General features: G+C 41.8%; 1 protein-coding gene across 3 annotated transcripts in view; it reads left to right on the top strand.

The window, feature by feature from the left end:
- The window catches only part of PHKG1 (phosphorylase kinase catalytic subunit gamma 1), a 72014-nt gene that overhangs the window by 52464 nt on the left and 3659 nt on the right, over positions 1-15891 (top strand). For all 3 annotated transcript variants that reach the window (XM_085878928.1, XM_085878929.1, XM_085878930.1), the window contains 3 exons: positions 11669-11759; positions 13169-13322; positions 14220-14345. In XM_085878928.1, the coding sequence (XP_085735054.1) occupies positions 11669-11759; positions 13169-13322; positions 14220-14345 (371 nt within the window). The remainder of the gene's footprint in view (positions 1-11668; positions 11760-13168; positions 13323-14219; positions 14346-15891) is intronic.

Below are 15891 nucleotides of genomic sequence, written 5' to 3'. Positions count from 1 at the left end.
AGAGGGAAGCACAAAATAGTGGGGAATAGAGACAATAGGATATCTGTGGAAGGGAGAGGGATGGGGTGGGGTACACGAGGTAAACAAGATGACTACAGGGACTTTCAGGAAGAAAAACGGAATTTGAAGGAGGTGGGTTTGGGGTGGATTAACGGGGCCAGTAAAGATCAACATTTTGGATGAGGGAAGATATGAGATGTTGGTGAACAGCTGTTTTGAAGAACTGGAGGGATGAGTGGGATTGAAGAGAATGTGGGAGTTTGTTCCAGAGGAGGGGAAAAAAGAGGAATGAAAGAATGAAGGTGAGCAGTGATTCTTGATTTTGGAAGTTTCACCAGAAGGGGTTTTTTGGCAGACCTTGAGTGCCCTGAATAAATATAGGGGGGACAGATCACAGGCAGATTGGGGGGGGGGTGGACAAGGTTGGAGAGGAGATGGTAGAAGACAAAGACCACTGACCTGTCTCCGGTGAGAGAGTGAGGGACCCAAAGACTCAGTTTAATCGCAAGTTTCATCGAGATAGAAATGATCCTAAAAGCCTTTGTTTCCACAGCGTGAAGTCGAGCTAGATGTAAGGTAGGAGCCCCACCCCAGAGGGGAAAGCAGTACTCCATCAGCTTGTGGATGAAAGCTTTGTTAGTGGTTAGAAGCTCAGGTATGTCAAGGAAGGACTGCACGACGTAGGATGCCCAGTCGACAACGAGCTTTGGAGGCAAGCTTGGAGATGTGGCTTTCTGAGGAAAGATGTGGCAGATACTGACACCAAAAAGCTTGAATGAAAGGACTTCAAGGGAATTTTTAAGAAAGTTAGAAGGGTGTGGGGGGGGGTGGGGGGATTCCAGACCATCCTTTCAGAGAGACATAGTGAGAGTGTGTGATTTGTCAGGATTGAAAGACATATTCCAAGTGTTTTACCAGCTTGTGAGTTTTTATCCAGGTCTGCAGAGTGTGATGAGGCTGCTGCCTGCTAATCAGAGGGGTGACAGATGGTATGGCATAGGGTGGATCATCAGCAAAGAGAGAAAGAGGATTTTCCAGAGAATCAGAGAATTCATGTGAATTGAGATTCCACCGTCATTAGCAACTCTGAAGGTTCTCAGAATTTTGAAAGTGATCAGTTGCAATTTGGAGACAAAATTAGTGATGGAAACTCTTTCAGGGGAATTGTGGAGCAATATTGTTTCGAGCCTTATGCGAGCGATTTTGAGGAAGAAGGTGGAAGTGTTGTTGAAGATGAAAACGCCATTCGCATGTTCAGTTCAGCTCGGTAGGTTTTGCTTTTCCATTCAATTGATGGTTCATAAGGGAGGGATTTTGGATTAATTGACAAATCGGTTTTATATATACGGTATTACTCTAGCAGAAATACTCGTCATCGTCCGACAGCCAACACTGCCCATGCACACTCTGACACTGCAGACAAAAATGGGCAACAAATGCTTTGTCCCACCATTGCAGGTTGACCAGGTGTCTTGTATGTTATGGGATCATCCTGTTTCGTACTTTCCCTGGACGCCATTTGTGTCTGTGTCTGTGTCCGTGCTGTGTCCCACAGTCGTGTCCTTGAGATATTGATGTCCCACCCCAGTGGAGAGGAGAATGCTGCTGGGGGGGGGGGAAGGGTGGGTATTGTGGGGGTGACGGTTGATGGGGATTGTGGGGGGATAGTGGAAGGGGGGGTGTGGGATGGTGGGGTTATTTAGTGGGAATGGTTTATGGGAGATTGTAGAGGGGGGAGAGAGGTGGAGGAGGGACTCTGAAAGTTTTAGCGTCCTCTGTTAAATCGTCTCGAAGGAGTACATGATACATACATACTTTTCTCCACTATAAATAGATGGTGGGTCATTTGACTTGTAGAAATTTGTGTTGATAATAGATAATTATTTTCAGGTGCTCTTGTGGTAACTGCTAGGCAATGGCAACAGGTGTTTGAGTCACCGCACAAATTGTCCACGTACATGTGCCGGTCAGTAGCTGGGTAGAGATGTTGTTCCAGTTTCGAGCGATGGCTGTTTCTTCCACTTCATCGTGGGGTTGGCATCTTCACCCTATCGTGTTGAATAACCACAATATCTAGCCATCTCTGTTGTTTCGTAACAGTTCTCTCTAAAATGTTTTGAGCACAAAAGCGAACATTTTGTCAGCCCATTCCACACTCGCGTATTTCGGACAAACCTCGTCCAATTACTGGCAAACTTAGGGTCTTTCGGTCATTGGGGAGCAGGAAAGCATCTCGGTTTGTATTACTACACAAGCACCAAGGACGCATCGACTCGGCATACTTGTGGAAAATCAAAAATTATTTGCTGTTTGAGTTAAATCCGACTGCGATGTAACCCGGAGACAGTAAGGATATGACGGTCAACTTCCTGTTGCAACATCATGGCTAATATGAAGAAGAAGAAGAAGAAGAAGAAGAATATTTAGACTTTTAATTGCAAATTTACCCACTTTCCGATTCGGAAAACGACATCATCATATCTATTTTGTGGGGTATCAAGGGATAGATTAGCGTTGATGTGGTCTGAGTATTTAGTGGGGTAAATTGGTGACAAATATGGGATCGATCTTGCAAAAGCGGATACCAACATGCCATTTGGCACAAAGTACTATAGATATGTCTACTTTCATTTTTTAACGAGACCCAAGCTGGCAAGGCCCTTGATTGGCTGTAATTAGGTCATGATCCAAGATGTCTGCCAATCACTATATATACATAAAGTGACAGTAAAAAATTTCAATATCAATTATATTTACAAAAAATATTAATCAAAACAGTTAAATAATACAAAACAAATCATAAAATACGAATTGTAATAATGTATATTTAATTAAACTGCCCAATAAAAGGAAAAAATAGGAACGAATTTTTGTTTTTTTCTCATAATACTATATGAAAACCATTGATTTATGAAAAAGTTACCTTAAACATGTTTTTCTATTTTATACTTGAATTTTATGAGTTCTACAACAGAAAAATAAGCTAAGATAATATAATTAACTTCTAAAGTTAGAAGAAGTTACGAAAACAACAGCATCATTGGGAACCTCCTGGAAGGGGATTCCCGAGGGATGCCCCTGGGAATCCTGGGAATTGCCGGGGAAATCCCACTGGCTCAAAAACCTCATGGTGCTCTCAGAGAGGACTTATAAAGAAAAAATATGGTAAGATTTTGGCTTGATTTACTTTTATAGCTATTCAATGTATAATTTTAGTATTGTAGAAAGGCAGTAAATCATAGGTTCCGATATATAGCATTTTTACAGCGCGTGTGCTGTATACAATTGCACCGAGTTTGAAATGTCCCCGGTGTCTACCACTTCTCCGGTATCCCCCACCCCCCCCCCCCCACGTGCCTCATGACAGCCAATGACGGCCGTCCGGTAGATGGCAGTGCGTAACCAAGACGGAAATGGCGACAATTGACGGGAATACCCGAGTATTTCAATGGAAATCTGTGAAACTAATGTGTTATATATGTGAAAACCATTGAATTTATTGCTTGACGGAAAAAAACCAGAGTATGCTGCGCCAGATTATACAGCTGAACTCATTGATGGACCAGCTGTTGTTCACATGGCAACACCTGGAAAGTCAGTTAATTTTTCACTATATAGCAAAGATGTCTTTAAACCAGCAATTGTGAGCAATTCCAGGAAGGCATCAAGAATAGATGTGGTATTTGACCAATAATTCCCAAACAGCTTAAAGGAATCTTGCAGAGAGAGACGGGGAATTGGTAAAAAGGTCAAGGTGACCCCCTCAACAATAATTCCTAAGAATTGGAGAAACTTCCTCAAAGTGGATGATAACAAAGAGGAATTATTCAAACTTCTTGCAGAGGATTTGATAAAGGACCAAGATGAAACCAAAACAGTTGTGGTGACACATTTGGACAATGTGAAGTCATCATCTAGTATGTTTGAGGCAGAGGAGTTGTCTCCTTGTGGACATGAGGAAGCAGACTCACGTCTACTTCTGCATGCCAAACATGCTATTAGAGAAGGACACAGCAAAATACTCATAAGGACTGTAGATTCTGATGTTGTTATCATAGCCATCTTGGCCTATCATCAAATTAGTGTTGAAGAATTATGGATAGCATTTGGAGTGGGCAGAAATAAATGCTACATCCCTATCCATCAGTATGCCAGAAGTTTGGGACCACATATGTGTTCAGCTCTGCCTTACTGGCATGCCTATACTGGCTGTGATACAGTTTCAGCATTTGCAGGGCATGGCAAGAAATCTGCCTGGAAGGTGTGGAAGGCATTCCCTGAAATCACTGACACATTTGTCAGTCTCTCCATGAATCCTTCTGAAATAACAGTCAAATGGCACATCTGGAGAGGTACACAGTCCTCTTGTATGACAGGACAAGTTCATATACTGACATCAATCAATGCCGACAAATGCTTTTCACCAAGAGAAGTCGGCAAATCGAAAATATCCCTCCCACAAAAGCAGCATTAGAAGAACACTGAAAAAGGGCAGCTTTGCAAGCAGGACACATTTGGGGGCAGTGTCTGATCAGGATGCCAGAGGTACCGGATGCATGTCGTGGGGCTGGAAGAAGACTGACCAAGGAATGGTACCCCACTGGACAAATCTGTCCGAAGCCTCTGTTCATTGTCAAGAGCTCCTTCACTGTAACTGCCAAAAACGATGCAGTGGGAGATGCAAGTGTATTAAAGCTTCCCTCCCATGTACAAATCTGTGTGCTTGTGATGGACAGTGCTCTCGGGATTGAAGGAACATAGCATTGCTGGACAGAATTTCTTCTGCATCTGTGTGTCAATAAGCTACATATGAGTCTTTGAAATTAATAATTTGCAATATTTACATTGTCTAGCTACCTTCTATGATGCCTCTCTGGGGTATATAAACACAGACAAAAGGTAGACTGAGTAAAAGATTTAACATCTGTAAATACTTCAATTTAAATGTTTAATCAAAATAATGGGAATTACACAAATTAAAACACCATTATTAATTATTTAAATATTTTTTTAGACGTAAACTCAATTTCTTTGAATCATGTATGAAATATGGTGATATTAAAGCATATGCAAGTAATATCTAACATGATTTGATGGAAATGGTTGTTTTTTATACTGATTAATTAGCGTTTGGTGGCCATCTTGGATTTTGCTGAATTACACCCAAATCTGAATTCGGCCAGTTTGGGTCTCGTTCAAATATTAATCTATATATAAAAACTCCCTTTGTGCCAAATGGCATGTTGGTATCCACTTTTGCAAGATCATTTCACCAATTTACCCCATTAATTGGGGTTCCCCTTAAAGAAAAATATACCATTTGGTTTTTGCCCGAGTATTCAAGGAAGGCTGAATTGAGTGCACGTACAGGGTTTATAAACGAACTGTATTTCAAATGTGCATGGGCATGAAATAGTAAATAAACATTAGCGATGTACTTAATTAATTAGTCATGAGGCCGGGGAAATTCCTGAGATATTTTTAAACCTTTTTTTTTTATTACTTCTTCTTTTAGAAGTTACTAGACGACCCGTGAACCCGTTGGTTTCCCGTTGTGACAGCTGTTGATAGAAAAAATCATTAAAAAAAAAAAAGAGCTCCAGCGAACTATGCTGCTGAGGTTGTTTGCATTGATCAAATAATCCAGAACAGTACTTGACTGAATCGGGAATTGATTTTTTTTCATAATTTCTTTCGTTGCCCGATTTGAACAAAACTTGATATTGTGCGTCAATTGGTGATTGGTGTCATTGGGCTGATTGGTGTCAGGTATACCATGCCAGAGCGGTATGTCAGTCACAGGTGGCTCTCTGTGTATAATGTCAGTGTTGACACTCTGCGGCTGTGGGATGCCTTTGTTGTCTTCTACTTTGGCTTCCTCTCTCAAGCTGATCGCACACACTACTTGTCATGGGTTGTCACTGTGGAGGTCCACCATCGCAGGCACGTAGACACAAAAGCTAAGGAGAGAATACGCCAGATCCATGATGTTCTGAAGAAGAAGAATATGACCAAAGATGGCAAGGCACGAAAGGAGCGTATACTGCAGTGAGTCTTCCACAAGAAGAAATTGATGAGACTGATATTGATGTTCTATACATCAGTGTTCCCGCTGCTGAAGAAATACGTCCTCCTGTTTGAGATGAAGGCCCCACTGATCCACAAGCTCAATGACCAGCAGGTGGACCTTGTCTGAGAGTTCATGGCCTGCTTTGTCAAACCTGAGAAGCTGCCATCCTCAGGCAAGAGACTTCAGACCCTCGACCTGGATGAGAAAGCCAACCTGCTACAAGTGAAGAAGATGTTTCTTGGAGTTTGTGTGTTTGAGATTGTCAACACTGCCCGTAGTGGAGATTGAGAAGTGCATGACTTCTTGCAGAGTGTGGAGAAGGCCGATGTGACATGTGGAAAGTACCTCCAGAAGAAAATGCCCCTGCATAATGCTGTCCTCAGAAGTGCCTCAGCAATTGATCCACTCAGCAGAGGGCACACTGTCAGCCAGGAGCAGCTCCTGACGTTTCCACGCCTGGTGACAAATGTCCTTGCACCAGAGGAATGTGATGCCTTTGAACTGGAGGTTCGGAGTTTCCAGATCGACTCTAGCCTGCCACCAGCTCAGGAAGATGAGTCTGCTCGCATCGACGACTGGTGGACCAAGGTCTTTGAAGGTGAAAAGTACCCCCTTCTCTCAAGAATGGTTAAGGCTCTGCTCTCCTGCTTCCATGGGCCACAAGTTGAGAGTGCCTTCAATCTCATGGGAGATGTCTTGGATGTCAGATCACACCGACTAAACATGGAGACCTACAGCGCAGTGATGGGTGTCAAGTACAATCTTCGATCATCAGGAAAAACTGCAGTGGAGTACTACAGTAGGACTGACAAACTACACAGTCCCATAGACCTAGACCTGTGCAAGAACATGAGGGGAGCCTACAAAACCTACAAGGCAGAACTGGCAGACAGGAGGGACAAAGAAGAAGAAAGAAGGCGAGAAGTGGGTGCAGCTGCTCAGAGTAAGTTGACCAAGCGCAAGACCAAAGAACTGACTGAGAAGGCTGCAAAGAAGGCAAGACTTTCCCACCAACGTGCAAGCAAGAAAAAGCACAACCTGAACCAAAAGACAAAGAAGTGAACAATGTTCAGTGGTTAGGCGCCTGTCGACATTATCGACTCAAGAACTCAACAACTAGTGGATGCAACAGTGTTACCAATTGTGAAGTTATTATGCAAACTTTTAGTGCAACTTGTTATCAATTATTGTCAACTTATTATGCAAACTTATTATGCAACTTGGTATCAATTATTGTCCACTTATTATGCAAACTTATTATGCAACTTGGTATCAATTATTGTCAACTTTGTTTAATTTGCTATAAAGGCAATGAAAGAATATTATCCTACAGATTGATTCATGATTTGTACAATGAATTTTGACAACAATTTACATTACAACATTGATTAATAATTTGCAAGATTAATTTCATGTCTTCAATGATTGTCTTCAGTGCTTTTACCCTGTTAACAAGGACAACACTATACACAATCCTCTTAAAAGGGACCAGGAAATGCAGTAGAATGCAGGTGAGAACACCTGGAACCTTTAGCGTTCGGGGGCCGCCCAGGCCCCCGAACCATGGCCTAAAATTTTTTTCGCCTCGGCCCATTGTTTTTTTTTCAGCTAATTTTTTTTAGACTCACTCTCATGCCTGATTAATGAATACGGAAGTATTAGATCAAAATGTTGGTTTATTTTATGCTTAAAAATAAAGTCTTTGTCTATACTAAATGTTTGAGATTTTACAATAAATCATTTCAAGAAAAAAAAGAAGAAGATAGCTCCAGCGAACTATACCGCTGAGGTTTGCATTGATCAAACACTCCCGAAGAGTACTTGACTGAATCGGGAATGAATTTTTAAAAAAAATTTTCGTTGCCCGATTTGAACGAAAGAGTACTGCACACCACAAGAAAATGATGAGTAAGGTGGCCCTAAAATTTTTGCCCTATCGTGTACTGTTTTGGCTGTATTTCGGGAACATACATACATACATGATGAGAGTTTTAGTAATATATAGATTATGTACATGTACATTTTGAAATGTACATGTACACTTTCATACACTCAACACCTCTGAGTTTATGTACATTAAAAAAACGAAAACAATGTGTTGAAAACTGAACAACATACCTTCTCATAACAACAAAATTAGTAATTATTAATATATGAAGTCTTTAATTAAAAACAAAAAAGTCCTTTTGGCTGCGTTTTGTATGTACTCTATGTTGTCGAGATTTCCAGCAATGTGTTCAGTTACCAAGCACCGAGCTAGTGCTTGCCAAGTCAGCAGGTCCTTATCAACGGTTTCTAAAGGCCCGGTCACACCTTGACGTTTTAGCCAACGTATGCCGATTTTTGAATTTTTTTTCTAAAACGCTGGCACACGTTGAATACGTTATGGGTAAGTTTTGATAACATTGAGAGCACGCTGAAAAACACTGCCATACGTCGTTGTACGTTGGCTTTAAACGTTGTACTTTTTGGTTGTCCTCAAATTTTTTCATGCTTGAAATTTCATGACGTATGCCGGCGTATGACTCACACGTTCCGCTACGCTGGCCACAAGTTGTATGCACGGTCTGTGATCGTTGACAGACGTCAACACATGCTACTTGTAAGTTAATCATAAGTTGAGACACGCCGAGGTAATGTTTAGCGTACCCGAAACTTATTTCTAACCTATGATTAACGTGTTGTTGGCACGTTACGCGATCGTTGCCACATGTCGACAGACGTTACTTTTAAGTTACTCATAGGCTGAAAGACGTCGGTATAATGGATCGTCCGTGCGTCAGCGTCCACGGCCACGGCCAGGACACTTATTTGCAGCATTCTTCAAACTTTTCTTCGGCATGACGAGGATGTTCACACTTCGATGTCTAGCTTGGCTATGATTCCAATTGTCCATCGGCAGCGTCTATTTAAAATAGTCGAGTTGGAGCGTTTTAACACGTTCAGAAGAAACGCTTCAAATTTCAAAACCCCAGCGTCAAAAAACAAAGGCGAGTGACAGCAATTTAAATCGTTCATTGTAAACAATGAAAATAGTTGAGTGGTACCGTTTAAAAGTCGTTGAGTGTAAAAAAAAATCCAATTGTTGAGCGCAAGCGTCTACTTTCAATAGTGGTGATGCAGCCATTTAAATTGTTGAGTTTATCATTTAAATCGTTAAATCGTTAAACGCAAGGACGATCCATCATAACCCACACCCTCCCCCTCACACTCACCTACTACTGCCAACATGAACAAACTACTACTTATACTAATACTGATACTGATACTGATACTGTTACTGCTGACATGGACATCGACTCAAAAAGGACTCGAAAACACTGTTGGGTTCCCCTTTTATGAGCAGCATTTTTATATACCAATTCCCAAAACCGCTGGGAACACATCTTTATATGGCATTTGTAAGCTAGAAACACGTTCATTTATTTTTTTTGTCGACCGGAAGACGTCATTGGAATACGTCTACATACGTCGATGTGTGTTGGGACTACGTAAAGAATTGGTTCAAAGCACGTCAAACATAAGTTAGAAATAAGTTTCGTGTAAAAAAGACATTACCGCGACGTGTTTCGACTTATGAGTAGTTTATAAGTAGCCTTTGTGGACGTGTGTAAGCGTCCACATATCGTGTGTAAGACTTATCCCCATCGCATGCGGAACGTGTGTCATACGCCGAGTACGTCATAAAATTTTGAACATGTTTAAAATTTCTTGACGTACTCTACTTACTACGACGTATGATAGCGTACTTTAGCGTTGTACTCACGTATACCAAACTTACTCATACCGTATTTGACGTGCCCCAACGTTTTAGACACATTTTTCTTAGGTCGGCATACGCTGGCAAGATCGCCAAGGTGTGACCGCGATGTTGACACTTCCATTTCTACGGCAGTTATGATTCGAATCGTTGTGCGTCAGCCTTTTAATAGGCTACGTCACGACATCGTCGGCGATGCGTGCAACGCGCTCTGCCTAAGTTAGACTATCGTTGGGCATCGGTTGTGTAGGCCGACAACAGGTTCAGCATTCGTTGGTATAAGTTATCTATAACACAACGAAACGTTCTGTGTCCATTGCCAATGTGTTATACATAAGACCAAGTCGCTATGAATACGTCCGAATCTTTAAAAAAAAACATAAAAAGTTCAACGTAAGCCAGCGTTTTGCATACATTTTAATACGTTGCCATCGCTGGCTAAAACGTCAAGGTGTGACCGGGCCTTAAGGGAGTGCTTGCCTGAATGCTTTTAGTCACTTGGTGAGCGCTCTACAAGAAACTTGGTAACTGAGCACACCCCTGATTCGTTACATAGCGACGAGAATAACCATCTATACCAGTGTTTCTCAACCGGGGATCCCCGGAACCCGAGAGTTCCGCAAGAGGTCGCTTGGGGTCGCGAGTAATAAATAGGCTAAAAAATAAATAAAATATAAATAAAGAGTAATAAAAAAATAAATTTTTGTTTGATTTAATATTCGTAATTTTACTACATACGTGCGGCATATTGTTGGAAACTCCTTGGTTATTATAATAGAGGCTTCAGCCTCTTATATTATTTACAATTATAACAACCATAGGGAATGTTGTATTATAACAACCATAACAACCACGAAGCGCGATGGACGCCCAGAATAACGACTCGTCATTGAACACGGCACTCGGCCTGTACGTGATAACGTCACCAATGATGACGTGGTCTGTCTCATTGCCAATAGATTTGACAAAAAGGGGGTCATTTTTTCCTTAAACCAGGTATCCGAAAAAAAAAAAATTATATTTACCACGTGAACTACGATAAAAATATAAAAGAGCTAGATATTAATAATGGTATATAATAATTTTTATGCAGGGGTTCCCTGAGACATGAAAACTATTTGAAGGGTAAAAAGGTTGAGAAACGCTGATCTATACCGTGACTTATTTTGTCCATATAACAATTAATTTGTCCCTCAGTGGGCAGATTTTGAATATCATGGCAAGGTCAGCTTTCGTCTTCTTTGTTCTTATCTTATTGAAGTGACAGGCCTTTTTTGCTCTCTCCCACCCCTCCTCTCTTCTTCCCTCTTCCCCTTCTTTCACCCCCTCTCTCTTAGTCGCTCTTCACCCTCTTCCAGCCCTCCTCTCTTCACCCCCTCCTCTCTTCATCCCCTCCTCTCTTCACCCCTCCTCTCTTCACCCCCTCCTCTCTTCACCCCCTCCTCTCTTCACCCCTCCTCTCTTCACCCCCTCCTCTCTTCACCCCCTCCTCTCTTCACCTCTTCCTCTCTTCACCTCTTCCTCTCTTCACCTCTTCCTCTCTTCACCTCTTCCTCTCTTCACCTCTTCCTCTCTTCACCTCTTCCTCTCTTCACCTCTTCCTCTCTTTATGCCCTCCTCTTTTCATGCCCTCCTCTCTTCACCCCCTCCTCTCTTCCTCTCTCCACTATCTCTCCCACCTCTTCTCCTTCTCCCACTTCTCCTTCTCTCACCGCTCCCTCTCTCCAACCCCTCTTTCTCTAGTAATGTATATTACTCAACTTCATTTCTTGCTTTCATCAAGCAATAAATGTCCCCTCCCCCCTTTTCCACTCACGGTGACTTGCTGTCCCCTGCAGAACTTTGTGGAACCCCTGGATATCTTGCGCCAGAACTACTGCAATGCTCTATGGATGATTTCCACATTGGATATGGCATGGAGGTGGACATGTAAGTTGAAAGTGTTTTTTTTTTTCACCTTTGATCACTAAACTGGCATGTATGTGATTTGCTGGTTTGAATGTTTTCTAATTATCCACTTTTCACGCTTGGTTAATGCCTTTTTGTTTTTTTTTAATGTGTAGTTGAGGCTGGTGGAAGAGTGAAATGACAGAGAATGATGGGGTTTCAACCAACATAAAAGGGTAGAAGGGATCAAGCGGACATTTGATGGACATGCGTACGCAGGCTGTAGGAATTGAACGGGTCTATGGAAGAAATGGGAGGAATAGTTGAGTCAGTTGTTTGGGCTTTGTTGGCCATCAGTGAATAACAAATGGGAATGAAATGCTAATATGCAAGGTCTTAATGAGGTTGGAAAGAATCATCAAGAATTTATTAACAGATATGCAAATTACCCAGGTATGAAACAAGGAAAATGGAAATGTCTGGTCGTAGTGGTAGTAGTGGGGTTATTTTCTATTTGGCTGTATTCTATGACCTTTTTGGTTACCATTATGCTTTCTTTAATGGAGGTTTTATGATGTCACACTAACTTCTTCTTTTTTTTCTCAATTTAGGTTTTTCAATTTGCTTTTCAATGTGGAGCAATACTCGTAGAGGAATTTCTGTCCAAGAGGACATGATAAAACAAAGACATTCATCAAACTTGTACATTAGATATGAATGGAGTGCATCACATTTACATCCATAATTTGAGAAGAATAAGCTGATTAGGAAAACAAAGGAGATAAAAGTTGATTTTTGAGGGAGAAGGATACAAGTTGAACAACAATGGCACTCGGTAGAGTGCATACTGCCGCCAGTCTGAACACTTTACGTTTTGTATCACACTGATAGGCCAGATTTGCTGACCTGAACTAAAATCGAATTGGGTTGTTCTTTTATCATCTAACCAACTCTTCCACCAAGTTTTGTCATCCGTAAGATTCACTCGTAAAAAATTATCGGATCCGGATTTTCACCAAAATCTAATCGTTTCGGCGTTGTCACACACCAAACCTGTCCACAACCTTTTGAGATATCCTGTTCACAAACAAATGGACAGTGGTGAAAAGACTATCGCCGTCCACCTTCGGTGGCGGAGGTAAAAGGAAAGCAGAATTGCAATTCATTTAATTTGGAGTGGTTGGGCGTGGGGGGGCGGGGGGGGGGGTGGGTTGTTGAGAAACAATGAATGGTTCAAAAATTCATCAAAAGGGACTGAGGATTTCCTTGGGCAACTTTCTATGTTTAAAACATAATAGAGGAGGGCTTGTGGAGGCCACTGAAAACTATTTATTTCTGACGAAATGAAGGGCAGAATACTGAGGAGTTGCTTACTGGTTGTGCTGTAGCATCTGGGCAGTCATCTAAATTTCTGGTTTCTAGCAGAGAACTGAGCTCTGTAATTTCTGCAGATGGGCTTGTGGGGTGATCATGTACACTCTACTTGCTGGTTCTCCTCCATTCTGGCACCGAAAGCAAATGGTGATGTTGCGCATGATAATGGAGGGACAATACAGCTTCACCTCTGCTGAGTGGGAAGACAGGTCAGACTGCGTTAAGGACCTGGTATGTTTCATCTCTAATAATTTTTTTTTATCACCGTGAGATTTTCGGTATGGAGAGGGAGGAGAGGAGCTGTGGGTTGAGGAAGAGGGTGAGGGGAGGGGAAGGAGTGGAGGAGAGGGGAAGGAGTGGAGGAGAGGGGAAGGGGTGGAGGAGAGGGGAAGGGGTGGAGGAGGAGGGGAGGAAAGGGGTGGAGGAGGAGGGGAGAAAAGGGGTGGAGGAGGAGGGGAGGAGAGGAAAGGCATGGAAGAGGAGAGGAAAGGGGTGGAGGAGGAGAGGGGAGGAAAGTGGAGGAGGAGAGGAAAGGGGTAGAGGAGGAGGAGAGGAGAGGAAAGGGGTGGAGGAGGAGAGGGGAGGAAAGGGGTGGAGGAGAGGAGAGGAGAGGAAAGGGGTGGAGGAGGAGAGGGAAGGGCTGGAGGAGGAGGAGAGGAGAGGAAAGGGGTGGAGGACAAGAGGAGAAGAGAGGAAAGGGGTGAAGGAGGAGAGGAGAGGAAAGGGGTGGAGGAGGAGGAGAGGAGAGGAAAGGGGTGGAGGAGGAGGAGAGGAGAGGAAAGGGGTGGAGGAGGAGGAGAGGAGAGGAAAGGGGTGGAGGAGGAGGAGGAGGAGAGGAGAGGAAAGGGGAGTAGGAGGAGGAGAGGAGAGGAAAGGGGTGTAGGAGGAAGAGAGGAAAGGGGTGTAGGAGGAGGAGAGGGAGAGGAAAGGGGTGGAGGAGGAGAAGGAGAAAATACACTGGGTTGGATGGGTGGAAGAACTGAATAGATGAGGAGTGGGTGGAGGAAGAGAAGAGGGGTGGATGTGAAAGGGGGATGCGAGTGATGATCTTGGAGGAAGGAAAAACTGATTTGCCATGGCTTGGGGAACAAGGTCACACTTTTGTACACATTCCTGTCTGCACTGCAGATAGCACGAATGCTTGTGGTTGAGCCAAAGCTGCGCTACACAGCAGAGCAGGCTCTAGCCCATCCTTTCTTCCAGCAGTACTTTGTTGAAGAGGTTCGCCATTTCAGCCCCTACCGCAAGTTCAAGGTCTGTGTCGCTCCACACGCTTTTGTTTTCCCTTCAAACTAACATCACGATAAGTCTCTGAGTTATTTTACTGATGTTTTTATGACCTTTAACTGAATTTTGAATGTAGAATATATATATATATATATATATATATATATATATATATATATATATATATATTTCTATACACAGTATGTATATATATATATATATTTCTATACACAGTATGTATGTGTATATATATATATATATATATATATATATATATATATATATATATATATATATATATATATATATATATATATATATATTTCTATACACAGTATGTATATATATATATATATATATATATATATATATATATATATTTATATTTCTATACACAGTATGTATATATATATATATATATATATATTTCTATACACAGTATGTATGTGTATATATATATATATATATATATATATATATATTTCTATACACAGTATGTATATATATATATATATATTTATATTTCTATACACAGTATGTATATATATATATATATATATATATATATATATATATATATATATATATATATATATATTTATGAATTTCACATGACTGACATTTAACTTTTGCACGAATTTTTGTCATTCTATTCCTGAGTGATTATCCTTGTTTCGTCATTTCTTTATTTATTTATGCGTTTATTTATTTCATTATTTAATTATTTTATTTTTGTACACAGAGTCTAGCGTCGTGGAAGACCTGGAACATTCAATGGATCAGGACGTAACAGAACAAAAGGACCAAGAGAGGGGAGGGTGGGGGGGGTGACACCAACAGTGAAGTTGAAGGACAAAATAGAGGGAGACTTGGATAAACAATGGGTGTGGGGAGGAATTGCGGCAGGAAAGGATGCATGGATAGACAGGATGGATTCAGAAGAATACTCTGATGAAAGAAAAGCCTGAAATTTGGAAGGAGGTGGGCTTGAGGGTGAAGGGGGAGGGGTTAACGAATGGAAAATATAATGGTTTTGGATTGGGGATGATCTCAGATGGTGGTGGGGAACAGTTGACTTGAAGGCATGGAGGAAAGAATGAGATTTAAGAGAATGTGGAAGTTACTTCTGCAAGTGGGAAGAAAGAGGAGTGAATGAGTGGAGGTGAGCAGTGATTCTGGATTTTGGGAGTTTCACCAGAAGAAGGTTGATGGTGTGCCGTGTGCGCCCTGCAGAAACCTGGGAGGGACAAAGCACGTAAAGTGAAGAGAATGCAAATCCAGAAAGGAGCCGGTAGAAGACAGATACCACTGACCTGTCTGTGATGGCAAAGTGATACTCCCAGAGACTCAGATTTAGTGTGGGAGATTCCAATGATCTTGAAGGCTTTGGTTTACATGGCTTCAAGGTGAGCAAAGTTTTGAGGCAGGGATGCTAGCCCAGAGGGGAGAGCAGTACTCCATCAAACTGAGGATGAAGACCTTTTAGGTGGATGGAATTCAGGTGTACCAAGGAAGGACTTTGTACAGCTGGTGACTGGCTTTGGAGGCCAACTTTGAAGTGTAGTTTGCCCAA

Source organism: Eptatretus burgeri, chromosome 4, assembly GCF_056783735.1.
Source record: "Eptatretus burgeri isolate ZD-2024b chromosome 4, Ebu_testis_v1, whole genome shotgun sequence".
NCBI classification, from domain to species: Eukaryota; Metazoa; Chordata; class Myxini; order Myxiniformes; family Myxinidae; genus Eptatretus; species Eptatretus burgeri.
This window is presented reverse-complemented; position numbering and strand designations above follow the sequence as displayed.